This window comes from Phocoena phocoena, chromosome 21 (genome assembly GCF_963924675.1).
Source record: "Phocoena phocoena chromosome 21, mPhoPho1.1, whole genome shotgun sequence".
Lineage (NCBI taxonomy): Eukaryota > Metazoa > Chordata > Mammalia > Artiodactyla > Phocoenidae > Phocoena > Phocoena phocoena.
In genome coordinates this window covers 3,164,075-3,190,904 of record NC_089239.1, presented here as the reverse complement: position 1 = coordinate 3,190,904, position 26,830 = coordinate 3,164,075, and the positions used below count along the sequence as shown (strand labels likewise).

General features: G+C 44.8%; 1 protein-coding gene across 1 annotated transcript; it reads left to right on the top strand.

Moving 5' to 3' along the window:
• Positions 1-579: 579 nt before the first annotated feature.
• Positions 580-26,099, top strand: CHRNB3 (cholinergic receptor nicotinic beta 3 subunit). Its single transcript, XM_065899821.1, has 6 exons — positions 580-631; positions 10,232-10,383; positions 12,462-12,506; positions 21,990-22,099; positions 22,650-23,532; positions 25,965-26,099. The coding sequence occupies exons 1-6, from the start codon at positions 580-582 to the stop codon at positions 26,097-26,099; spliced, it is 1,377 nt and encodes a 458-aa protein (XP_065755893.1).
• Positions 26,100-26,830: the final 731 nt, after the last annotated feature.

The following is a 26,830-nucleotide window of genomic DNA, read 5'->3' as shown; positions in this document are numbered from 1 at the left end:
AGCTTTCAAATATGCAATACAGTACTGTTAACTCTAGTCACCGTGCTGTACATTATATCCCCAGGGCTTGTTTTTATAACTGGGAGTCTGTACCTTTTGACCCCCTCGTGTTCACTATTCTGAAGCTCCAAGTCCAAAATGAAGGATGATGGAGGAACACTGTGTAGGAGAAACTTTCACCAGCTTCCATGTTGCATGTTTTCATATGTGGTTTTTCCCTTTCACACAGCTCTCCAACCATGAGAAAACTAGCTCAGAACATTCAGAAGTTGTCTGGGTTCATCTTCTCTCCATTGCCCTGCATCTCTTTGCGAGAGAGTGAATTAATAAGTCAGGAGTTAGGACCCAGAGATATTTCTCAGACTTAAACGATCTGACAGCCGACTAGAAATCAATGAGGTGTGCTTTCAGAGACGTCGCGCTGATGTGAGCTGGTTCGACTCTATTTTACCCTCTCGAGGTGTCCACTTTCCCCGGGTTCCGCTCTGAACTTTGAAGCACTGCATTTTCTTGTCCTTTCCGATGGAAATACCCTCTTGTTACAAAGGAAGGAATTATCGTTCTCAAGCTGACGTCATGATGCTGGCAGACTTTATCTTGCTGCTCAGCGCCCTCCGTGTCACCGGCTCAGGTAAGCTCAAGCTAAAATAAATGAAAACTTGATCATTGTTAGTGCTGATAATGTTAGAATTACAAAATGTAATGTGTAGGTATCTTTAGGATAACCTCTAAAATGTGGCTCCGATGAGTAAGTCTTTGAAATCTGTATATTGCTGAAGAAATCGTATCTATGAATTCCATAATGTTTATGCTTTTGTCATTTATTGTGTTATTCCTTTTGATTTGTTATCAGCTTGGTACAAAGATATAAAAGCAGGGAAAATCTTACCAAATGCACTGAATGGTACTCAGAGAATTGTTAAAATATTTAGTATAGGAATTGACTATATCAACATTTTAATATCCTATCTATTAACAATCACTATGTCTGTGTGCAGATAATTATCCAAAATATCATGTAGACATAGAAATATTTTCATAAATTTGTGTATGTAGGTATATTTAGTATGTATGTACAACAGAATTAAATGAAATATATATCAAACGTCTATGAACCTGTGTGAGTCTTCTGTGACTATTATCCACCAGAAAATAGAGGAATTCTTAATAAAGAATGGGGGCAAATAAAAGGAGAGAGAGAGTGAAAAGGAAAGAGGGAGAAAATAACTGAAAAGTTTAGGGAAAAATGGTCATTGTCACCTGCCAGTTTTCTGGGTTTTGGAATCATTTCACTTTTCCTGTAACTTAAGAACAGAACGCTCTTCCATGACACCAGAAACCGTATACAGCCAGGAGGCAGATGGTGAGAAAACAGTGTTATTTCTTTAGCAATTTGTATTTATTTGTCACTAGTATTTTTGCCACATCTGATTATTGTAATTTTCAGATAGAGAACCAGAGGCACTGAGATAGATTTGCCCAAGTCCTGAAATAAATCCTGGAATTAAAAGTCATAAGGCTGCGAGGCATACACACCTGAATGTCATTATATCTTCAAAAATGTAGCCTTTGCTACGTACCTGGGGCTCAGAAACACACAGTCACTTCTAAGTGCAGAGAGTGGCAAACCCACTTTCAAATATCATTAAATTTGGTCTCTGCAAAGTCTTAAGTGCAACTTGCCAATCATAAAAATAATAATCAACTTCTGTGTGTTTTAACATGCAATTAATCATGAAAATAATGATCAGTTTCTGTACAATTAATGTCTGGTGTTTTTCTGCCTTAATTACGAGAGCATTCTATTTCCTATGAAAGAATTGATTCCTACCATTCTGCCCACAGAGAAACCACCCCCTGGTTAGCAGGGGCAGTTAGCGCGAACCCTCTGGCTCACCTCTGACCCCTCCTCTGTGCGTTGTAAGTTACACAGAAAGTTGGAATCGGAGGAGGGCCTGATCACACGTCTTCCCCGTGTGGGCTGCAAGAGTTTGGGAATGTAGACTGAGCTGTATACATCCATCACTGATCTCTAACAAATCCACGTAGTAACCGGCAGTAACTCTGGAATTTGTCAGTGGTTCTAGATCCACTGGAGCCGATTGCTAGTTTTAGATCTGCACCACCTTTCCTTAAGTTCTTTAACTTGACTACTCATTGTAAAGAAAATAGTTTCTTTTTGTTACACAAGACTACCTTTTTCAAATTACAAGGGACAAGCCCTCATCTCTGCATTTCTGGTTTTGGTGGCAGGATCATTGTCATGGCCACGCTTTGTGTCTGCTCCCAGAAATAGGGACTGTGTCTTCTTCATCTTCCCATCACTCTTACCACCTGATGACGTGTGTTATTCATTCAAAAAATATTTATTGAAGATCTACCATATTGTAGTAATCGTTCCAGTATGTGGGATGCAAGGAGGAATAAAACAAGCTTGTTTTAAGAAATTTCATGCTAGCAGGAAGCCATGAAATATTTATTATTTGAGTCCACCCTGAGGGCTAGCTCTGCGTGTCGGCAGAAGAGGCTATTTGTGGTATGATTTTTTTTGGACGAGGTGATGATAATGAAAGGCAAACCCCAAATATACCAAAAAGTGTCAAACAAAAAATACGCCTCTCCCAACCATACTTGCTGAGGTTTGAAATTCTTCAATTACTTCTTTACTCTCCTAGCTGAGGATAAACAATGGTATTGTTTTCAATAAAGTCGTAAATAATCATGGGAAGTTTCATCCATTAAGTTTTTTTTATTGAAGTAGTGTTGTTTTATAATATTATGTAACTTATAGATGTACAATATAGTGATTCACAATTTTTAAAGGTTATAATCCATTTATAGCTACTATAAAATGTTGGCTACATTCCCCGTGTTGTACAATATATCCTTGTAGCTTATTTTATACCTAATAGTTTATTCATCTTAATCCCCTACCCCATGATACCCCTCCCCTGTCTCCACTGGTGACCACTAGTTTGTTCTCTATATCTGTGAGTCTGCTTCTTTTTTGTTATATTCACTAGTTTATTGTATTTTTATCATCTATTAAGTTTTATCAATTATTTATACTTTGGTGTAAGAGAGTTTGTCAAAATTTTGCTGAAAGCAGTTGTTGATATGGGGGTGAGGAGAGAGCAGAGGGTCTGAGCACCTGAAGAAAGGTAAGGACACAGGAGCACGAAGAATAAAGAGACCAGAAACTCAAGTCGTGGGTTCCAAAGAAAAATTTGTCTCAAGCTGTTTCTGGGCGCCCCATCCAAATCTGTCGTGATTCCACTCACTGGGGTCGAGAGAGCCCTAAGCTCCTCCCAGGGAGTATCTAGTCCCGGGGTAGCTTTGGTCACCGTTACCTGGACGCCTTCTCTGCTGCAGCCAGGTGTGAAGGGCTGTTCTCGAATCAAGGGCGCATCTCAATCTTGAGCTCTCTGTATCTTTGGAACAGCAGATATGGCATTAAGAGGTCACGTTTGTGGCTGTCTCATAGACGTAAAGAACCTAGAAGCACTGGGCGTGTGAGTGGCTGGACCTTCCCCATCACTGCTCCCTATTTTCACTGGGAGAGGTTAAAGGTCTTACTTGAGATCACACAGCCTGGAATCAGGACCAGACCTCTCGTCTCTGGGTCTGAGTCCAGGGCCTCTCAACGTTGAATAAATATTCATCGGACTCTCGTTCTAACGAGTGATGAGTTTGGCAGGAGACTCGGTGTCCTGAGCCAAGAGCAGCGCACCCTCCTGCAGCTCTGCCCCAGCCCAGTTCCACGTGGAGGAAATCACTAGAATCAGGCAGGGCACTGCATCTCTGTCTGTCTGTCCGTCTGTACACATTTGCTATCTGTCTCTCCCTCTTTTTGCCCTCTGCCTGCGGGGCCGCTTGTCTGGTCCCAAGGGAAAGATTTTGACAAAGAAAAATGAGACAAAGATTAAGTAGGGATGGGACTGCCCTGGTGGTCCAGTGGTTAGGACTCTGTGCTCTCACTGCTGAGGGCACTGGTTCAATCCCTCTTTGGAGATCTAAGATCCTCCAAGCAGCACAGCACGGAAGCAAAAAAAGATTAAAAAATTAAGTAGGAAGAAGAGAAGAAAGGGGGAGAAAGATGTTTCAGGAAGAAACAAAAATTCCTTTTTTACCAAAAGAGATGGTGAAAAGCATCTCTAACAGGCAGCACACATCCTCTGAAGATGTGCGTTAGACCTAGTGTGTGTTGTGTGTGTGTGTTTTGCAGAGGGACTGCAGGGAAATGCGGGGAGACCCTTGTCTGGTCTGAAGCAGGGTGGCTCTGCTCTGTGACTGTAAAGCACTGGACGTCCCCCTCCCCAGAGAGTGACCCCAGAGCAGTGCCTGTTCAAGAGTCCCCGCAACCAACCCCGCAGCAAAGCAGCCTGCCAGGTGCCACCTGCAGCAGAGGGAGATTCCGGGGAGGCGGGGTGGGCGATTGCAGAACACCCTCAGCAGGGTCGAGTGTCTCCCCTTGACCAAACAAATACTACCCGGGACCTGGTTTTAGAGCACCATTCTTCCCCGTGATAGACAGCTTGAAGCAACAGTTTGGAGAATACAGGGCTAACAACACAGCAGCAGAAAGAGCAGTAACAACCAATATGCGTTCATAGAAGTGAATTGTTGGAACAGTTTTTATGTGGCAGTAAGACCATGGTGGAGGGAACAGTGTTTTTCCTCCTCAATCCTCAGTGAACTTCATGGGACGGTGGAAAGATGGCAGCTTGGGATTCAGAAGACCAGACCACACCCCCATTCGCTGGGTGACCCCTCGCAGGTCCCCTGGGTCTGCACCCATAAAATGAGGGGCTCACATCACCATAAAAGTCCCTTCTGGCTCTGTCGTCTTCACGTCTTTATCATTTCTCTTTTCTTCCTCTTTAATTAATGCTGAAATTATTTACGAGTACAAATGTCCTCCCGTCCCTCCCCTAGGAAGCTGACTTTGGGGACTGCAAACCCCCATGGCAGAGGCGGGGGGGAGACTCACTCATCTTCCAAGAGCAGTTTCCTGACTTGTCAATGAATCATTGAGATGTATCTTAGAATAGTGGTCTTGTCTAATTAAGCTGAAATAGAAGTCCATTAGCAAAAATTTGGTTTACACACAACTTTTCAGGAATCCACTTTTTTCTTTTCTTTCTTAATGTATTTTTTAAATTTTACTGAAGTACAGTTGGTTTACAATGTTTTGTTAATTTCTGTTGCACAGCAAAGTGATTCAGTTATACATGTATATATTCTTTTTTCATGTTCTTTTCCACTATGGTTTATCCCAGGATATTGAATATAGTTCCCTGTGCTCTACAGTAGGACCTTGTTGTTTATCCATCCTATATATCATAGTTTGCATCTGCTCACCCCAAACTCCCACTCCACCCCTCCCCTACCCACCCACCTTGGCAACCACAAGTCTGTTCTCTATCTATGTCTGTGAGTCTGTTTCTGTTTTGTAGATATGTTCATTTGTGTCATATTTTAGAAGGAATCCATTTATTTCTTAAGAGACCACTTGTCCTGGAAATCCTGAGAACATCTGTGGTTCCACATCCTCTGGAGCCGTGAGCCGGTCTCCCGTGCATAGAAAGTGCCATTATAGCCTTTTGTGCTTTTATTCATTCATTTGCTCATTCACTTAAAGTCATCTAATGTTTACTGAGGCCTTAGCCTCAAAGAATCAACACGGAAGCCCTTGCCCTTCCTCATAACATTCTATTTTACAAGAAGAACAAACCAGAAGCAGTTCTGGGCCTGTCTCTACATCTGCTCCAATAACATCAGTGACTTCAGCTTCTATTTTGGGAAAGATATTAGGCAGAAAACATTCAACCTTCAGCCTTTTTCTTTTCTTTTTTGGTAAGGTCTGTTTTAGGCAATGCAGATTTGTACTAGCCAGCTCAGGCCACCATAACAAAATACCACAGACTGGGTGACTTAACAGAAATTTATTTTCTCACAGTTCTGGAGGCTAGAAGTCCATGATCTAGGTGCCAGCAAACTCGGTTTCTGGTGAGGGCTCTCTTCCTGGCTTGTAAACTGCTGCCTCCTGGCTGTGTCCTCACATGGCCTTTCCTCTGTGCTTGCTTGGGGAGAGATCTCTGGTTTCTCTTCCTCTTCTCATGAGGACCGCAATCCTATTGGACTAGGGCCCCACCCTGATGACCTGATTGAACCTTAATTGCCTCTTTTGAGGCCCTGTCTCCAAATGCAGTCATGCTGGGGGTTAGGGCTTCAACATATGGATTTGAAGGGACACACATCCAGTCTGTAAGAGCCAGTACAGAGCTAGGCCTTTTCCTCCTTGACTCAGATGGCAGCTCACCCTCTGACATGGGCAACAGGGTCAAAACAAACACACGGGTCTCTGAGAGCAGACCTGCTTGCTTCCCTCTGGACGCTGGTGAGGGGGTGGCAGGGGCTGGTGAGGTCAGGTCATAGTCTTAGGAGATCCTTCCCAACATGCAACTCCCACTGCCTCCAAACTGACAGTAAAGTTATCCTGCCAGGAAGGAAGGTCCAAGGTGCAGTCTCAGGATCCTTCTCACATGTCCAAAATGATGATAACGCAGGGCTGTCCCCGATAATAAGCCCGTGGGGTGTGTGTGTGTGTGTGTGTGTGTGCGCGTGTATTATGTGTATGGGGTGTGTGTGTGTGGTGTGTGTGTGTGGTATGTGGTGTGTTGTATGGGGTGTGTGTGTGTGGTGTGTTGTATGTGGTGTGTGTGGTGTGTGTGTGTGTGTGTTATGTGTATGGGGTGTGTGTGTGGCATGTGTGTGTTATGTGTATGGTGTGTGTGTGGTGTGTTGTATGTGGTGTGTGTGTGTTATGTGTATGGGGTGTGTGTGTGGTGTGTAGTGTGTGGTGTGTGTAGTATGTGGTGTGGTGTATGTGGTGTGTGGTGTGTGTGTGTGTGTGTGTTATGTGTATGGGGTGTGTGTGTGGCATGTGTGTGTTATGTGTATGGTGTGTGTGTGGTGTGTTGTATGTGGTGTGTGTGTTGTATGTGGTGTGTGTGTGTTATGTGTATGGGGTGTGTGTGTGGTGTGTAGTGTGTGGTGTGTGTAGTATGTGGTGTGGTGTATGTGGTGTGTGGTGTGTGTGTGTGTGTGTTATGTGTATGGGGTGTGTGTGTGGCATGTGTGTGTTATGTGTGTGGTGTGTTGTATGTGGTGTGTGTGTTGTATGTGGTGTGTGTGTGTTGTGTGTATGGGGTGTGTGTGTGGTGTGTAGTGTGTGGTGTGTGTAGTATGTGGTGTGGTGTATGTGGTGTGTGTGGTGTGTGTTGTATGTGGTGTGTGTGTGTGCGTGTATTATGTGTATGGTGTGGTGTGTAGTGTGTGGTGTGTATGTGGTGTGTTGTATGTGGTGTGTGTGGTGTGCGTTGTATGTGGTGTGTGTGTGTGATGTGTTGTATGTGTTGTATGTGGTGTATGTGGTGTGTGTGTGTGTTATGTGTATGGGGTGTGTGTGTGTGTGTGTGGTGTGTGTGTGTGTTATGTGTATGGGGTGTGTGTGTGTGTGTGTGGTGTGTGTGTGGTGTGTAGTGTGAGGCGTGTTGTATGTGGTGTGTGGTGTGTGTGTTGTATGTGTTGTATGTGGTGTGTGTGGTGTGTGTGTGTGTTTAGACATCGTGCAGTTGTCCTCAGCCTTCCTGGTGTACCTCCACCATTATGAGATGTTGTCCTCAGTGACTTGTTCTCATGGGCTGAGCTGGGACACAGGGATTTAGGAAGGTCACAGCGTCCTGGCTGTAGGGGAGCCACGAGGGGAGGGTTTACGCTGGCACCGTTTAGCATCTGTACAGGGAAGAAGGTCGAGTAGCTGGTAGGCAGGTACTTGCAGGCCCAGCGCAGAGCCCAGCACACAGCGTTTTCCTCCTTAGGGGAGGGGCTGCCTGCGCAGGGACGGGGACGGCGGGCGTGGGGGACAGCCGCGGCCCCCCTGCTTCTCCTTCTCCTGGGGGGTCCGGCTCCGGCCCAAACTCTCCAAGGCTACTCGGCAAACACATGCCAACTTAACTGCGCTGCTATCAGCTCGGCAGCCACTGTGCCGGCACTGTCCTGAGCGCTGGCATGCTGTGGGGGAGCCAGACAATAAACAGAAGCACACACAGCGCCATCAAGAGCTCCGATGCGGGATAAGGTACCCACATTTAAAGGTACAGTGTATGAAGTACATACGCAGTGTGCGGAAGGATCCTTAGATGGTGTAACCTCAGTGACCTCTTCAGGAGGAGACGTCAGCAAGGCAGGGCTCCCTAGGGCAGGAGCTTCCCGGGCAAGTTCTGAAAAGTGCAGACGGGCTGAGGCCTGGGGACGAGGGGCAAGGCCAGAGTGGGAGAGGGTGGGCACCCTCTAGGGCCTGGGAGGCCACGGTAAGAACTGGGGGTGTTTTTCTAAGTTTGAGGGGAAACCATGGGGGTGATTGGAGCAGGAAGTTGACATAATCCTCTTCTGCTTTTAAGCAACGGTCGAGCTGCTGGAAAATGGACGATAAAAGGGGCAAGAGTGAAGCGATTAGGAGGCAGCACACGGAGCCAGGAGGGAGACGATGGAGTCTGAGATCAGGGTGGAGCCCCCGGAGGAGCTGGAAGCCATCAGAGCTGCCTTGCTGCCTCGGAAGCTAAGCCCAGGTGTGGGGAGGGAATTCGGGAAGTTCAGCCTATTCCCTCAAAGGCTTCGGGGAATTTCAATTCCCTATCCTCCCACTGCCCACATTTCCGGGAAGGCTTTGGGGCCTGTACCGAGGGCTGTCCTGGCTGCCACCCGCTGACCTGCTTCTTGATGCCTCTCTGCTGGCTAAGAGTAGTTGAAGTATCGAAGTCTGAGAACCGTTAGGCTTTTGAGTAAATAAGCACAGACGTAAGGTTACACCTCTACCACTCCGCAGCATCTTCATCTTCACCAGCTTTCTAGAGCGGAAGAGAAAGGGTGGAGGCAGCCACGGCACGCGGCGCCTGGTATCTGCGCCCTGCTCACCCCGGGAGGAGCGTTCCGAACTACATTTTGAATCATGGCTCCCCAGTAAAGTGAAGGTCTCATGCACGTGTGGAGCATGTGTGCGATTTTGCTTTTCTTCCCACTAAGACTCTCTGGGTTTTCACTGGGTAAACGTGGGGGTGTGTCTGGCATGTGACCTTGCCAGCCACGTGCGTCTCTCAGTGGGAAGAAGAGGTTTTCTGTGGGAAAGCGGATGGTGCAGAATGAGTCATTGTAGGATTTCAGAGGGTGCTGGACAGAGGAAAAAAGGGGCCATATTTAAAACAGCAAAGAGCTTCCTGGTTTGAAATTGATAGCATAGCACTGAAAAGAAACAAAACTTACCTCTAGACCACGTTCCTAAACCATTTCTTCAACTTGAGTGTTAAAGCTTGAAAGTAGGGTGTTTCTTAGGCTTTTGTACACTTGGGGAGGAAAAGAGTTGTTGTTAGAACCTGGTTTTTGGCCAGGGAAGCTCTTCCTAAGGGAGGACTTCCCCAGGAGGAAGGGAGGGAACCGGCGGGGCATGTGGTAGGTGTTCTGTGAACATCTGCTGAACGTATGGAAAATGGCCTGGCTCTCCCTTCATTGGTTCATTCATTAAGTAGACATCAAATGAGCTGCTGCTGTGCCCGGACACCGTGCCAGGTGCTGGATGAACATCACCAAATAGCACAGATACTGTGCCTGCCATCGTGGCACCCAAGGGGAGGACAGACAGGGACAAATGCATGACAAATTGTGATCAGGGATGTGAAGGGGCCAGACCAGGTGCAGTGATGGACAGTGCAAGCAGGCAGAGACCACCTCCATCAGGAGGTGTTGACCTCTTGATGAGAAAGCCCTGCAAGAAGGCAAAGCTCTGGGTAAAGTATAGACTCTACTTTTAATTATTTTTTTCTTCCAGTTTTATTGGGATGTAATTGACATATAGCCCTGTGGAAATTTAGGAGGCACAGCTTAATGATCTGACTTACATGTGTCATGAAAGGATTTTACCACAATAAGTTTAGTAACCATCCATCACCTCATACAGATACAACATTAAAGAAGTAGAATGAGAGTCTACCTTGAGCGGTGCGTTTGGGGAGGGAGCTGGGGTGGGTAAGGAGAGTGTTTAGAGAGAACCCTTGTAGCCTCAACTCTGCCTCTGCTGAATCAGGCTGTTTAGAAATGCACGATGTCCCGCTGGAGAATGTGGGCCCAGCCGTCCTGCCTCCCCGGTTAATTCGGGTCCCCTCATGTCTTACAGCTGCTGCAGGATTCAGGTCCATAGCCGAAGAAGAAGATGCACTGCTCAGACATTTATTCCAAGGTTACCAGAAATGGGTTCGCCCTGTATTACAATCTAATGACACCATAAAAGTATATTTTGGGTTGAAAATATCTCAGCTGGTAGATGTGGTGAGTAATCTTCGGCCCTCAGCTGCAGAGAGCATGCATTCCTTCACCCATTCTCGAGGCTAAAATTTGATTTTGTTTTCTTTCCACATGTCTGCCATTTCAGTTTTAAAAATAAAACCTGCCCCAAGAAGCCAGTGAAATGACCCGTGGAAAGAATGAGAACGTCATTTTCATTGCAACACTGTTGGTGGGGTGTGGGTGGCGTGGAGGAGGGACTTTTTCCTCTTGGGGGGGGTGGGATGTGCCTGCTAGGAGGGCATCACCCTTGGCAGTTCTGCTGGAGCCCCCAAAGTGAGCATCAGGGTGAGGGGCCGGGCTGCAGAGGTGGGGCTGAGCCAGGGCTGGCAGGGCTGCTTGCAGGGAGGGACAGCAGATGGTGACAGCACCAGAGTGAGTGCCTGGGTGACCCCATCCCCTCCCGGATCCCCTCAGGACCCCATACCTTTCCCTGACACACCACACCTTAACATTCTCTACTAATTTTCCTGTCGGGCTCACATTTCTGCCATGATGTCCCTGGGGAAATCCATGAACTTCAACAACCCCGATTCTGCTGTGGTCCCCAAAGTCACAGAATAATCCTCCATCGCCCAAATCTCCACCCCACTACAAGTGCACACGCACATCCCCCCCCAGCTGACTCATCGCCCAGGATTCCTTCTAGAAAATCATGCAAAGCCCATCTCCCATTTAGCTAATACTTCATTCTACTTCACACCCTTACCATGCCTTTGGTTATGCAATTTTATATAAATATCACCACAGTGAACTACTACTTGCTCTAATTATTATTTTTCATTTTAAGTAAAATATGCATAATGCTTTAGGGTCTCAATGCTATTTAACTGCTCTTCAGTTGAGAATCCTTTTCACTTTGGACCCCTCAAAGGTAAGACTCAGGAAGTCTCGGACAAAAAGAAAAATCCAACACACAGTTTCACTTAATTTTTTTAGTTTCTGCTTTATAACAAAGTGAATCAGTTATACTTATACATACATATATCCCCATATCTCTTCCCTCTTGCGTCTCCCTCCCTCCCACCCTCCCTATCCCATCCCTCCAGGCGGTCACAAAGCACCGAGCTGATTTCCCTGTGCTGTGCGGCTGCTTCCCACTAGCTATCTACCTTACGTTTGGTAGTGTATATATGTCCACGCCACTCGCTCACTTTGTCACAGCTTACCCTTCCCCCTCCTCATATCCTCAAGTCCATTCTCTAGTAGGTCTGTGTCTTTATTCCTGTCTTACCCCTAGGTTCTTCATGACATTTTTTTTTCTTAAATTCCATATATATGTGTTAGCATACAGTATTTGTCTTTCTCTTTCTGACTTACTTCACTCTGTATGACAGACTCTATGTCTATCCACCTCATTACAAATAGCTCAATTTCGTTTCTTTTTATGGCTGAGTAATATTCCATTGTATATATGTGCCACATCTTCTTTATCCATTCATCCGATGATGGGCACTTAGGTTGTTTCCATCTCCGGGCTATTGTAAATAGAGCTGCAATGAACATTTTGGTACATGACTCTTTTTGAATTTTGGTTTTCTCAGGGTATATGCCCAGTAGTGGGATTGCTGGGTCATATGGTAATTCTATATGTAGTTTTTTAAGGAACCTCCATACTGTTCTCCATAGTGGCTGTACCAATTCACATTCCCACCAGCAGTGCAAGAGTGTTCCCTTTTCTCCACACCCTCTCCAGCATTTATTGTTTCTAGGTTTTTTGATGATGGCCATTCTGACTGGTGTGAGATGATACCTCATTGTAGTTTTGATTTGCATTTCTCTTATGATTAATGATGTTGAGCATTCTTTCATGTGTTTGTTGGCAGTCTGCATATCTTCTTTGGAGAAATGTCTATTTAGGTCTTCTGCCCATTTTTGGATGGGGTTGTTTGTTTTTTTGTTATTGAGCTGCATGAGCTGCTTGTAAATTTTGGAGATTAATCCTTTGTCAGTTGCTTCATTTGCAAATATTTTCTCCCATTCTGAGGGTTGTCTTTTGGTCTTGTTTATGGTTTCCTTTGCTGTAGTTTCACTTAATTTGAATTTAATTTTCATTCTCTTAGGATGAAAAGAATCAGCTGATGACAACAAACGTGTGGCTCAAACAGGTAACTGTCAGTCCAAGGACTGTAGCTCCCCCCAGTTGTTCCCATTCTTTTCTACTGAGAAAGGCTCCCGTTGAGAAATAATTATTTTAAAGAGCATATTGAGTTCTTCAGAGAGATATTTGGGAGTGTTTGGGGAAGGGTTTATCCTTCTGTATTCTCTTCTGCACGAGTCAGAGGTCAGTCTGGAAGCTCGTAGGCACTCCTTGCTCTATCTTCTTGCTTCTGGAGTGGGCAGGTAGGAGGGTGACTCTGACACTGAGTCCAGGGCACTGGTCCCTGGGCTACTTGCAGAAAGGGGGGAAAGGTGTCAGGGTGCAACTTACCCTCATTTAAGCTACCACAACTGGATAAGAAAATCAGGGATGTTAAATTCTCCCTCTTCCCCACTGGTCCTCCCTGGGATGACCCTTCCCCTAATGTTTTTCCCTAGAAAGAGAAAACAGGGAATGACAGAGGCCACTCACCACTAACTTCAGAACAAGGTGAAGCCCAAGTCAAAATGATGAACCTCCGTCTTCCTAATATGACTAGAAAAGCATGTGAATTGTTTTCAGCTCCTAGCTTGGCCATAGCCCGTTTCCTGCTCTTTCTGGAGTTGCCAGGAAATAATTACCATTCAAGTTTGCATATGTCGTGTAAAGGAGAAAATATTGGCGCTTCCTTGATAGGAGGTGAGAAGGTTGATTTAAGTGCTTATTTTTTATTTTTGTTAGCAATTATTGGGTTTTTTACGGGATGTTGCCTCATCTCCCAGAGATTTCAAATCTTCCCAGTGGGGATATGTTAATTATCTCACTTAATTTTAATGTACATACATAATATTTTTCACTTGTTTATGTTGAAATGAATTAGTTATCTATTCAGGTTTAGCAGACTTGTTCAGGTCTTTCTGCTAATGGTTTGTTTATAAGGAACAATGGATAAAAGAGGCTGTAAGGACATTCCCCAGACTTCATCTGGTGTCATCAAATTTCTCCTACCCAAAAACTTTGAACAGAGTTGGATAATCATTATAAATTTTACTAGTTTCTAGTTCTCTGAGTCTTTTCTTGATAGGTATGTTAGCATGTTATGAAATGGATCTGCATATTTTTTTACTTGCAAATAAAAATGTCCAGGAGAAAATAATAAGCTAGGAATGTAGATATAAAAATACAATTTAAATAAATGTATTTTTCGATATACCTATCTCATTCCTCAGAACTTATCCTACTTTTGCACTTTCTAAAGTGGAATTTGGAGGTATTTTGAGTTCATAAAAATCAGTAAGAAGTCCTGTATTTGAGCTTTCAGGGAAGAGAAGAAAATCTTTTCTGTTAAAGTGTAAATAGGCTTGGGAATTTGGCAAAAATAAAACAAACGAACAGACTCTCACTGATTCACACACACTTCCTCCAGCTGCCCCTTGAGGCTAAGCTCTTACACTTAAAACAGTGGTCCAGGACCCTTGGCCTTTGAGATAGTAAGGATTTCTCACTTTTCTTGAGATTTTGGAAATAGGGAGTCATTTCAGCCAAAGAGAACAATGTCAGACACGAAGGGAAGAAACCACTGCTCCTTGGTTTCTAGCTGTACTTTGGAAATGACCTCTTGCAAACCTATGCCCCAGAATCACGGTGGCCTGGTGGGAGCCTCCAGGGCAAGACAGAACCAACACCTGAAAACCCCCAACACCCAAAACAGAGTAAGAGAAATCTCCAGGGGGAGGTGGGGGCTTGCTAGCTGACACTTAGAAAAGCCAGCTGGGGACTTTGGTTCCCATGTCATAGAAGTAACGAGAGTAACATGGTTTCATTGCATTAATTTGCAATGGGTTGTCATGGCTCTTATCCATTTACATTTCTCAACCTCTCTGAATTAGCAGAGCAGGTATCATTACCCCCGTTACCAGAGACTGAAGAGTCTGCCTCACCTGGCTGGAACCAGCTTTCCCCAGTTAGGGCTTTGTCTGCACATCCAGCTTCGCACAAAACATCAAGGCCTGTTTCTAAATTAGAGGAGGATCCAAAATGGGAGAAACCACCGAGAATATTAGGAAACTATTCCACTCACACACGTTGGATTTGGAGCGGGAACGTCACAATAGGTATTAATCAATAAGGGCTATGTTGTGGCGCAAACAATATGGCAACAAAAAAGAAAGGAGAATCTATGGCCTGGGTGGCAGGCAGGGAAGGCTGCATGGAAGAGGAGGCTTTGGAGCTCCACCGTAATGTTACTTTTATACTTTTTTTAAAGCTTTTTAAAACTAAAAAAGGTAAAAGAAAGGACAGAAGGGATGATAAAAAGAAGATAAAATTGATGTTTAAAAAAAAACTACTGGGCTTCCCTGGTGGCGCAGTGGTTGAGAATCCGCCTGCCGATGCAGTTGACACGGGGTCATGCCCCGGTCCAGGAAGATCCCACATGCCGCGGAACGGCTGGGCCCGTGAGTCATGGCCGCTGGGCCTGCGTGTCCGGAGCCTGTGCTCCGCAACGGGAGAGGCCACAGCAGTGAGAGGCCCGCATACCGCAAAAAAAAAGAAAAAAAAAACCCTACCATTTTAATGTTTTACACAGATGTCAGTTTCAGAGTAGCCAACAACAATACTGAGATGTATTGAGCACCTGCCAAGTGCCCAGTCACTCTGCCGCTTGTGTCACAGGAATGAATGCATTCAATTCTCACAGCCACCTCCTAAGACAGGCCTGTTATTATTCCCACCTTGCAGATGAGAAGACTGAGGATTGGAGGACTGGAGTGACTTGCCTCGGGTTACACACTATCAGGTGCAGCCTGGCTTGTATAAAGAAACTACATTCTTCTTCAAACTGGAGGGAGCTGACAGGAGATGTCTGGCGCTCCTCTCAGGGCTGTCCCTGTAGAGTCCAGTTCCTAATCCTGGCCTTCTAAGGCTTCGATTCCTCAGTCTCATGGAGTTGGTCTAGAAAGACATGTGGGACAGAATGAGGCTAGGGTTCGCTCCACCTTCCATTCATTTCACAGGGTTTACTGAGAGGCTGCTAAGGGCCAGGTACTCTGCTAGGTCCTGGATGTACAGAGCACAAAACAGCCCTGCTTCAAGGAGAGGATCTGGTGTTAGTTGTGTAAAAAATAACTACTGTAATATAAACACCATAAGGAAAGTATATACATAAGGAACTGGGTCATTACAATAATGACAATGAAACAGGGAGTAAATCAGGGAAGGCTTCCAAGGGGAGGAGACATTTAAACTGGCTCTTGCAGGATCAGTAGAAGTTCTACAAGCCATAAAAGTGGAGAAGTTGTGACCCACCTGAATAGGCTTCTCAATAACACGACTTCCCAAAGCTCTCACACCAGAGCAAACTTACAGGAAACTCTTTCCAATCATCCCTGTCTACCTCAGTCAAAACAAAGACAAAAATGACTAAACCTTCCTCTTTTGTGATTGCCCTCTCAGACACTGAAAAATGCTCCCTAGTTCATTTCCACAGAGAGAATAAAATTCTACCTACTTGGACCAAAAGCATGTCTCCTGATAGCATACGCAACTGAGATGCTTGTTTGTTTTTTTGTTTGTTTGTTTGTTTACCCAATTCCTCTGCTGTGTCTTCTATTTCCTTCATTCTCGTCTGATATATCTAGACATTTCTATCCTCTCAACCACAGACCTTTACAAGCACAAATTTAGTGACATCCTGAAAAAGTCCTCTACGTGGAGCTATTTTTATGTTACTGATTTTATTTTGCAAACTCATTTGTCTTCCTCCTTTGTACTTCCAGAGAGTAATCAAGACCATATAAATCATAAATAGATTATTAACTCACTAAAACTCCGTGAGAAATACTCACTTCCCTAGCCGCTCAGATTCTGCTTCGTCGTTGTCAAGGTTAGGAAAACTGCACCGTAGGTACCCAAAGAGGGATGAAAGATGAAAATATCCCTTCTTTAATGACAGGAGGGTTGGCCCTTTGCCTAGATGTTACCGTGTGAATAATCTGACGACAGATGTCAAGTATATTCACTCAACTAGCACTTCCTGAGCACCTACTATGTGCCAGGGATGGTGGAGGGCACTGGGCTTGCACCGCTGGAGGCATACTCCAATGAACCAGTAAGATTCACTGTCACTGAGAGCCAGCTGCTATCCTAGCCCCATGATGACCCCAGGGGAAACAAAGCTTCCTTAATCTCTGCCCAGGCCAACACCTTAGACTGGTGTTGTTTCTCCAACAGCTGATTCCTGTTTTAGATCAACAAAACGTTCAGAAACATGATGAAGGCCTCATTGGATAAATCCCTGCAGCTGGCTTGCAGGAGAAAACCAAGAAGCTGGTTTATTTCATAACAAACCCAAGGAAAGGACGGCCTTGCCGTAAGGTCTGGGCCACTTTCCCAAAGCCTTCCACAACCTGTAATGGCACTTGTACATCTAGGAATTTGCCTCAGACCTCCCTCACCATCTTATTTTCCTTCCTTTTCTACAGCCTCACTCTGACCTTAGCAGAGGAGACCCGTGTGGTCTTCTGATTCACGTGGATTCAAGCAGAGTGAATCAGGAATCCAAAGTCTCGCTGTATAAACTTGAGCAGGTCACTGCCCCTCTCTGACCCTCAGTGTCTTCATCTAGCAAATAGAGACAATGCCTAGCTCACAGTGTCGCTGGGAGGTTAAGTGGGATTGTGTGCATGAATGTGACTCCTACGTGGTCTGGCAAATAGTGGGGACTCAATACATGTCATTTCCTGGTGCCACCTTTGGAGGCTTTCTCATCCTTAATGACAAAGCCCATTTCTTGGCCTCGACAACTCATAGATATTACGGGAATATGAGACATATAAGATGTCATGTTGCTGTCTTTAAAGTGAATCAACATTAATTCAGTTTTAGGAATTTCACACCTGACTTTGAGATAACTGAAGATCTCAAGGGTGTCCCAGAGGTTGCCAATCACCAGCAAGGAATATTTGTTCCTTACTATCTTTTGGTCTTGGGATTAAGAATTACTAATTATTATAATAATATTTTTTCTAATTATTAAGAATAATTAGAAGAATTTATTTATTATAAAGAAGTCATGACATAGTTTTAAAAAGTCTTATGATGTAGGTTTAAATGAAATTTGGTAATATCTCGACACTTATGGGTGATATTTCAGGTAATATATGTAAGAAAAGACAGTTTTAAGGGAATATATGTGATATGGATTTGAAGTTGCGCTTTTCAGAATTAAGAGAGCTAGACTGGGAGTATGTTTCCATTTTTTTTCTCAGTCAGAGATTAACTTTGGTATTTGGCCCTGACCTACCCTGCGCTCCCCTGTTTCCTATAATAACAAGCTCTCAAGCCCGGGACTGCTGCAAAGTGGAGCTGATGTTTGTACAGGGCTTTGGGAATCTTGGCCAGGACATGCTCCATGAACACTGGATATTGTTTCTAATCTACTGCTTTAAGAAGGCGGAGACAGGAGATCAATCTCCAAATGCCTCCACGGTTTCAGAGAGAGCAGAGAAGTGACCAGAAAGCCTCACAGCTCCTTAGAGAGCAGGACCGGGGATTTGGGCTCTGAATCCTCACCTTGACCCAGCTGACCCTAAGACGAGCAGTGGCCCTGGGTTGTGGGGCTCAGCCAGCATCATGGTGGACCACAACCTGCTGGGAATTCTGTGAGCCGCTCTGATGGGCACATCCGGGGGGATAGCATCTCCGATTCCCCAGGTCTAGCATCAGAAGGATCCCAAGATGGTGAGGAATGTCTCCCTTAACCCCGCAGAGGAGCACAGCTAGTAAAGAACAGTGCAGGGGGCTTCCCTGGTGGCTCAGTGGTTGGGAGTCCGCCTGCCGATGCTGGGGACACGGGTTCGTGCCCCGGTCCGGGAAGATCCCACATGCCACGGAGCGGCTGGGCCCACGAGCCACGGCCGCTGAGCCTGCGCGTCCGGAGCCTGTGCTCCACAACGGGAGAGGCCACAGCAGTGAGAGGCCCGCGTGCCGCAAAAAAAAAAAAAAAAAAAGAACAGTGCAGGGGTGGAACTCTAATTCAGTGCTGCCTCCCTCTTTCTCTCTCTCTCTCAGGTACCCCCAAGTAAGCGGCAGTGACCATGAGTCCCACCTGCCCCTTTTCCTTTACTGGTCAAGAGCACACCCTGAATCCACTGGAGCTGTCTTTATATCCTCCTCGAGGATTGAGACGTGTCCCTCATTCATCCATCCACTCACATCTGCTGTTCATCCTGCAACAGCGTCCACAGCAGACCTGCCCTCCACAGCACCCACTGCCCCTTCCTACCCTCTGCTTCAGCTGTGATGTCGTCAAATCTGAACCTCCTTCCCTGTCCACCCACTGTCCTGCATCTTCACACCCAAACCGCGCCCTTCATGGCAATAACCACAGGGTGTGGTGATGGTTTGCCAGTTAGTTTACTCGTTCTTGTCTGAGACAGCCCCAGGCCAGGAGGGCAAGGCGGCCCTGCTCAGTGCTGGTATAAGCCTCGCATATTTGTAGAATGAATTAATTCCCCCCAAATTGTGAGCGTCCTAAAGCACTGTGCTGTCTCTGGCCACAGCTGTTCATCTTGCTGTCCGGTGAGTGAGACAAATCTTTCTGACTGAACAGTCTCTCCCTCTGGGGCTTGGCCCACTTCCCCGAGCACAGTCTGTGTGGCCGGTGTGCGTTTGCTGGGATGTGCCCCCAGAATGTGAGCTCCCCCGCTTCCTCCTTGGCTGTACAGCCGGGCTTAGGTAAAGACGGGCAGTGCCTGCAGAAGGGAGAAGACTGAATTCCAGAAGCAGGCAATTTGAGTTCCAGATCTTTAGGTTCCAAGCGGAGGAACTGTGGGTTTGGACTCCTAACTGTGCTCGCTTAACACTGATTTTTAAAGACGGAGCCAGAGTGTAAGAGCCCAGCTCCTGCCAGTCTGCCCGAGTACACGTCTGTCCCCGGGGCTCATTGTCTGTGGGCCCGCAGCTCGCTCCCTGCTCGGGATCTATTTTTATATATAGAAATATACTTTCCATATATATAAAGAACTAAAAACTCAGCAATAAGAAAACAGACAACCCACTTAGAAAATGTGCAAAAGATTTAGCAACCACTTCACCAAATAAAATGGATGGATGGCAAGTAAGCACATGAAGAAATGCTCAACATCATTTAGTCATTAGGAAAATGCATAGTAAAAACCATAATGAGGGCTTCCCTGGTGGCGCAGTGGTTGAGAGTCCGCCTGCCGATGCAGGGGACATGGGTTCGTGCCCCGGTCTGGGAAGATCCCACATGCCGCGGAGCGGCTGGGCCCGTGAGCCATGGCTGCTGAGCCTGCGCGTCCGTAGCCTGTGCTCCGCAACGGGAGAGGCCACAACAGTGAGAGGCCCGCGTACCGCAAAAAAAAAAAAAAAAAAAAAAAAAAAAAAAAAAAAAAAACATAATGAGATACTACTTTACAACTATTATAATATAGTTAAACATTTAAATGAGATAAAACCCAGTACTAGCGATGATGCCAAACAGCTGGAATGCTCATGCATTGCTAGTGGGAATGCAAAATGATTCAGTCTCTCTGGTATGTATCATATTAAGTTAAACGTACACTTACTCTATGACCCAGCCATCCCACTCCTAGGTATTTACCCAAGAGAAAAAAATGAATGGTTTTCACCCAAAAAATTACAAAATGTTTATAGTGGCTTTATTTATAATCATTAAAAACTGAAAAGAATCCAGATATTTTACCTGGTGAATGGATAAAAAGAATTGTGGTATACTCATACAGTGGAATACTTCTCACTAATATAAAAATGAACAAACTACTAATACAACCTAGAAGAATCCAGAATGTATTCTGATAAGTAAAAGAAGTCAGGATGGAATGGCTACCTATTGTATGATTCCATTATATGACATTCTGGAAAAGGCAAAATTATAGGATCAGAAAATAGAGCAGTGGTTGCCAGGGACTGGGGTTATGGGAGTGGTTGATTACAAAGGGGCAGCCCGAGGAAAATTTGGGGGCAGCAGAGCTATTCTGCTATCTTTATGGCATTAGTGATTATCCAACTGTTTGCCTGTAGAACTGTACAGTGACTTTTATTGTAAGGAAAATTTTAAAATGTAAAAGTGAAAACAAACCATAAATGTTGCTCTGAGTTCCCTTCAGCATTTCTGGGATTCAGGCTTGCTGCCAGTAGTAGAAATCTCCTTAGCAGGAGACAAATAATTCATAGGAAGGAAATTATATTTGCTTTTCAAAATGGGCAGAGGAAGAGGAAGGAAGAGAGAAGCTTGTGAGTACCAAGTGAGCATGATAAATGCTTTATTAGTTTGGGTTCTTAAACTGTCAGTCTTCATATGCATGGTTTTCCATAAGTAGTCATGCAATTTTTTTAATCCTTTAGAGCACAGACTTTTAAAGACCCATATCTTTTAAAATTTGTTTTTCAAGGATTAAGCCTCACAAATATTGCCTAAGACAGACGATGTCTCATCTGGTGTGTATAGTTCCGTCCTTTTCCAGGCATCATGCGTATTTCAATATTTTACCATCTAGTGAATCATCTATCTGCTGACTCCTGACTTTTTAATGACAGTTGGCACCACTGGGCTCCAGGAAGCCTCACACTGGGCGTACCCTCCCAACTTCCTGAAATGTCATTTAATATTCTCCTATATCATTCCTCAACTGTCCACATGACAGACAGTGGAATAATTAATTTTCAGGTCAGATTTCATAAGATTCTGGATCCTAAATCTTTTTAAGTCCACTTCTGCTGTAACTGGGTCATCCATACATCATCCTTCCTAATTCAATCAATTAACGGTCAGTTTTGTTAATCTGGATCCATCAACCCCTGTAAAACATGCTAAATGATTACATTCTATTACAAGGAAAAATACGCAAGCGTCTGGAGGCTAACAACATTAGGAATATAATTTTAAACTGGATTTGGTACTCGCAAAATAAATTCAGATTAGAGCTTAAAAGGAGATTCTTGGGAAATATTTTTTCCTTGGATAAAAGTTATCATGTCCTCAAGAGTAGTCAGCAGATACTGGAAGTTTCATATTAGCATGTTGCATGCATCTTTGTCCAAGACTCTTGATTGATATTCAAAATCATTTCTCTCAATACAATTGTCATGAGATTACAATATCACTGGACCAACTCTCCTAGAATAAACTAAGTTAGAGCTATCTTTGCTTTTCTTTTGCTCCTTAGGAGAAAATAGGTCATGAATCAGTGGTGTTTGCTGGTGAGCCTCTAGATTGTGAGGTAGATATGGCAATTTTGGAAATCCCAGACTGGACAGGGGTGAGAGTCGGGGCACCATCGAAGACAAGGCTGGCTCAAACTGTATCTTGACCTGCCCTGAGTCACGGAGAGGGTCATAAGGTCTAAAGTGGATGAATCTCCCTTTTAAAATAAAACACTGGATTAGTAAATTAACATAAATTTGAAGATTCCAAACTCTAATACCTTGAATTTTCAGAACAAAATTACAGTATATTAATTTCACACAGGAATGGACAGACCACAAATTACGCTGGAATCCAGATGAATACGGTGGAATTCATTCAATTAAAGTTCCGTCAGCATCTCTCTGGCTTCCTGACATCGTTCTCTTTGAAAAGTAAGTATCACAGTAGAAAAGTGCACTGGTCGGATTAGGAGTAGAAATAGAAAAGCCTGGGCTTCCCTGGTGGCGCAGTGGTTGAGAATCTGCCTGCTAATGCAGGGGATACGGGTTCGAGCCCTGGTCTGGGAGGATCCCACATGCCGCGGAGCAACTGGGCCCGTGAGCCACAACTACTGGGCCTGCGCGTCTGGAGCCTGCGCTCCGTGACAAGAGAGGCTGCGATAGTGAGAGGCCCGCACACCGCGATGAAGAGTGGCCCCCGCTTGCCACAACTAGAGAAAACCCTCACACAGAAACGAAGACCCAACACAGCAAAAATAAATAAATTAACTAATTAAAAAGAAAAAAAAAAAAGAAATAGAAAAATCTGATTGTGCCAAAATAAGAGAAAGGTAGAACTTTAACGAGAAAATTATTCCTTTTGGAAATATTGTTTGACCCTATGGTAGGAAAGTCATAAAATACAAATAGTTTGACGGTGGGAAAAACAAAAAAACAGTTAATATGTGTTCAACTAACCATCAGGTGAACCATTTATCGACAGCGCCGACGGACGGTTCGAAGGCTCGCTCATGACCAAGGCCATCGTGAAATCCGACGGGACCGTGGTGTGGATGCCTCCCGCCAGTTACAAAAGCTCCTGCACTATGGACGTCACCTTCTTCCCATTCGACAGGCAGAACTGCTCCATGAAGTTTGGATCCTGGACTTACGACGGGACCATGGTTGACCTCGTCCTGATAGACGAGAACGTGGACAGAAAAGACTTCTTTGACAACGGAGAGTGGGAGATCCTCAACGCCAAGGGCACGGTGGGGAGCCGGAGAGACGGTGCGTACCGGTACCCATTCATCACCTACTCCTTCGTGCTGCGCCGCCTGCCCCTGTTCTACACCCTCTTCCTCATCATCCCCTGCCTGGGGCTGTCCTTTCTGACAGTGCTTGTCTTCTACTTGCCTTCTGACGAGGGGGAGAAGCTCTCCTTATCCACGTCCGTCTTGGTTTCCCTGACAGTGTTTCTCCTGGTGATTGAAGAAATCATCCCGTCCTCCTCCAAGGTCATCCCGCTCATTGGCGAGTACCTCCTGTTCATCATGGTCTTTGTCACCCTGTCCATCATCGTCACCGTGTTTGTCATCAACGTCCACCACAGATCTCCCTCCACTTACCACCCCATGGCCCCCTGGGTTAAGCGGCTATTTCTGCAAAAACTTCCTAAATTACTTTGCATGAAGGACCACGTGGATGGCTACTCTTTCCCGGATAAAGAGGAGAGTAAACCGGCAGTGGGAGGTAAAGTCCTCGAAGAAAGGAAACAAAAGCAGATTAGCGATGGAGAAAAAGCTCTGGTCACTTTCCTGGAAAAGGCTGCGGATTCCATCAGATACATTTCCAGCCACGTGAAGAAAGAGCATTTCATCAGTCAGGTGAGGGGACCGCCGCAAGCCAGGACTGAGATTTTAATGTCTGTTTACAGCAAATGCGTCCTTGTTTAACATGTGACCTTATTAGCTCTCCGCTTCACACACGTAAAACTTAAAACAAGCCCTGACACAAAATAGAGACTTCAGTGTGGATTTTCAGGGAGAAGTTCACAAAAACAGAATGAGCAAAAGAGGAGCAACTATAGTTAAGCACTATTTCTTATAAGTAGACTTAATTCTATCTAAAATAATTCAATTCTACATTTTAAGTTGGTTGTCCTGGTCTCTGGTCATTTATCTCTCACTTTTAGTGGGATGATGGATATCTCTATTCAGCATATTTGGAAAAAAGAAAACAGAAAGAATCAATTTCTAAATTTATACAAAAACATGGTGTAACAAGTATTTAGTTCACAGATTTAAACAGATTTATTTTTTAAAATGTGACGAGGGTGTGGATTTCAGACTCAAAACGGTCCTGCATGTAGATGCTACCCATGTTCATTATGACTTGAGAAAAGCTACTTAACTTGAACTTTAGTTTTCTGAAACCTCCCTTGAAGGGTTATTGTGAGGAATTAGTGACATCAAGTATAAAACATGCACTGTGTGCCCAGCACACGTGGTCTCATGATTATGTAAGCAGTCAATAAATGTGAATCCTCGGGCTTCCCTGGTGGCGCAGTGGTTGAGAGTCCGCCTGCCAATGCAGGGGAGACGGGTTCGTGCCCCGGTCCGGGAAGATCCCTACATGCCGCAGAGCGGCTGGGCCCGTGAGCCATGGCCGCTGAGCCTGCGCGTCCGGAGCCTGTGCTCCACAATGGGAGAGGCCACAACAGTGAGAGGCCCGCGTACCGCAAAACAACAACAACAACAACAACAAGCAAACAAACAAAAAAATAAATGTTAATCCTCATCTTTCTTCTCCCCGTCTTCCCTCCCTCCTCTACATGGTCCTTCCCCCGTGGAAGGAAAATATTATTTGACATATAAATACTCAGCACAAAAACAGGTCTGTTGCTTAAAATGAGTTAATACTTACACCAGTTTATAGGGTTCAATTATTTTACTCTAAAATCAGTAAAAATTAGTGCCAAGATCCTGATCTCATAAACAAACTTATGAAAGAATAGGGTGTTTTAGAAATATCCTCTACTTTTCATGTAGACACTGCCTAGTATCTCTCCTCTCTTAACAATTTGTCTTTTTTTTCATCACTGAAAAAGTTTTTAAACAGCACTAGAAAAAATGCTGCTATAGAAAAAACATTACAGCTATCCTTAAGGGTTCTTTGTTTCTTTCTTTCTTTATATCTTTTAGAAATTCTATTTTTAATTTTATTTTGATTGAAGTGTAGTTGATTCACAATGTTGTGTTAATTTCTGCTGTACAGCAGAGTGACTCAGTTATACATACATATACATTCTTTCTCATATTCTTTTCCATTATGGTTTATCACAGTATGTTGAATATAGTTCCTGGTGCCCTTTAGAAATTCTAACACAAAAATTTAAATAGCTTCTTAAAAATTATAAAAGTAACACATCATCAGTATAGGGAATTTGGAAAATACAAAACATTTAAGATGATTCACATTGTTACTAATCCCCCACTTAAGTTTGAAACTTTTAACGTTCTCATCTGTCTTCTTCGTGGTTTTCCCCAAGGTTTTATTTCTAAACCTCTATGTGCACAAAATACATTCAAGTTCTGCATCAGCTTCTATGTTCCTTCTAGAACGGCAGGCGTCCTGCTTGGTTCCATCTTTACCAAATCCCCACGTACTGGAAATGGGACACTTATTTGCCCTTGAAAGATTGCTGGCCCCATCTCTGAGGCTCCCCCCGACCCCCGCCGACCCTGCAGCTTGCCCTGCTCTGAACTTTCCCTCACTGGCCACTGCCCAGTCTCCCCAGCCTCCCTTCCTCCAGAGGGACTTGGTCTCCTCTCTCCCTCACCAGTTCCTGTCATCTCCTCCAGGAGTGTCCATTGTAGACCCACCCACCTGGGGAGTGGAGGAAAAGAGGTCCTGAGTCAGATAACCACAAAAATTCTTAATTTATAAATTTGTGATTTATTTCCTATGTCATATCAGGAATCATCACAGTAAGAGATGCTGGCTTTTTATTTGGGTAAAAATCAGGCTTTTCCCATTTCAATCAGTAACGTTTACAAACGCATCAATGATTCTGTTCTTTCAATTTTACATCCTCAACGGTGATGAAAGTGTTTTCCCCTGAACTTGAATTACGGGCTGTTTTCTTGGGCACGGTCAGTGAGGTCCCAGGAAGCCTGTATTGCGGGGGATGTGTCAGGTGCGTTTGGAAAACTGCAGGGCTGTAAATCTGAATAGGACTCTTCCTGAAGTCCCTTGAAATGAATTCAGAGCAGCTGCCCCGCATCCTGAATGGGAGGCGTCTTTTTCTCTTTTGCAGGTGGTGCAAGACTGGAAGTTCGCAGCTCAAGTTCTCGACCGGATCTTCCTCTGGCTCTTTCTGATCGCGTCTGTCACCGGCTCAGTGCTGATTTTCACCCCTGCTTTGAAGATGTGGCTACACAGTTACCACTAGGAAGAAGTCTCCAGAGCAATCTAAACCGCACACATAAAGACAGAATTATACCCTAGAACTGACATCCAGCCCCCACGTGTATACAGCATCCAGGCGCATGTGCTTATCAGGAGGCCCCGAGTGTAGACGGCGTCTTGTGTCATCCTCAGGGAGGTTGAACCTTGGTTGCCGTGACAGTGAGTTGAGTTTACATCAGGCAGACCCTCCTCAGACCCCTGCCTTGGCTTCTGCAGACATTCAGGGAGGAATCGTGTGTCCAGCCCTGAGGTCACCAGCCAAGACACACTAGGACTGTTTCAGTGGCCAAGACACACTAGGACTGTGGCAGTGGCCCACGAAGAGTTCCAGGAAGAGGTGTGGGCAGACCCAGGTCTTTTCCTAGAAAACTGAAATTCTGAACATGCTCTGATAATGGTTTTTTATGTCCCTTCATCTAATCTAATCCATTGCAGCTGCACTCTCCAGGCTTTCCATCCTGTTTCTTTTCTTTTCCTCCTTCTCCTTCTCCTTATTCGTATTCTTCTCTTCTTCTTTTTCTGAGAACATTTAAGTTCACTCTCTTAGCAAATTTCAATTGTACAAAGCAGTGTTATCAACTGTAGTCACGTTTTACATGAGATCCTCTGACCTTATTCGTGTTATAACTCAAAATGTATACCCTTTTACCAACCTCTCCCTGTTTCCCCGCCCCCTATAGCTCCTGGCAACCACTTCTCTACTCTCTGTTTCTA

What these genes read in the sequence shown, in the direction of transcription:
- CHRNB3 (XM_065899821.1), top strand. Translation starts at nt 580, where the DNA reads ATGCTGGCAGACTTTATCTTGCTGCTCAGCGCCCTCCGTGTCACCGGC. An exon ending in GACATCGTTCTCTTTGAAAA is followed by an intron (nt 22,100 to 22,649) that starts GTAAGTATCACA and finishes ATTTATCGACAG; the next exon opens with CGCCGACGGACGGTTCGAAG. An exon ending in AAGAGCATTTCATCAGTCAG is followed by an intron (nt 23,533 to 25,964) that starts GTGAGGGGACCG and finishes TCTCTTTTGCAG; the next exon opens with GTGGTGCAAGACTGGAAGTT.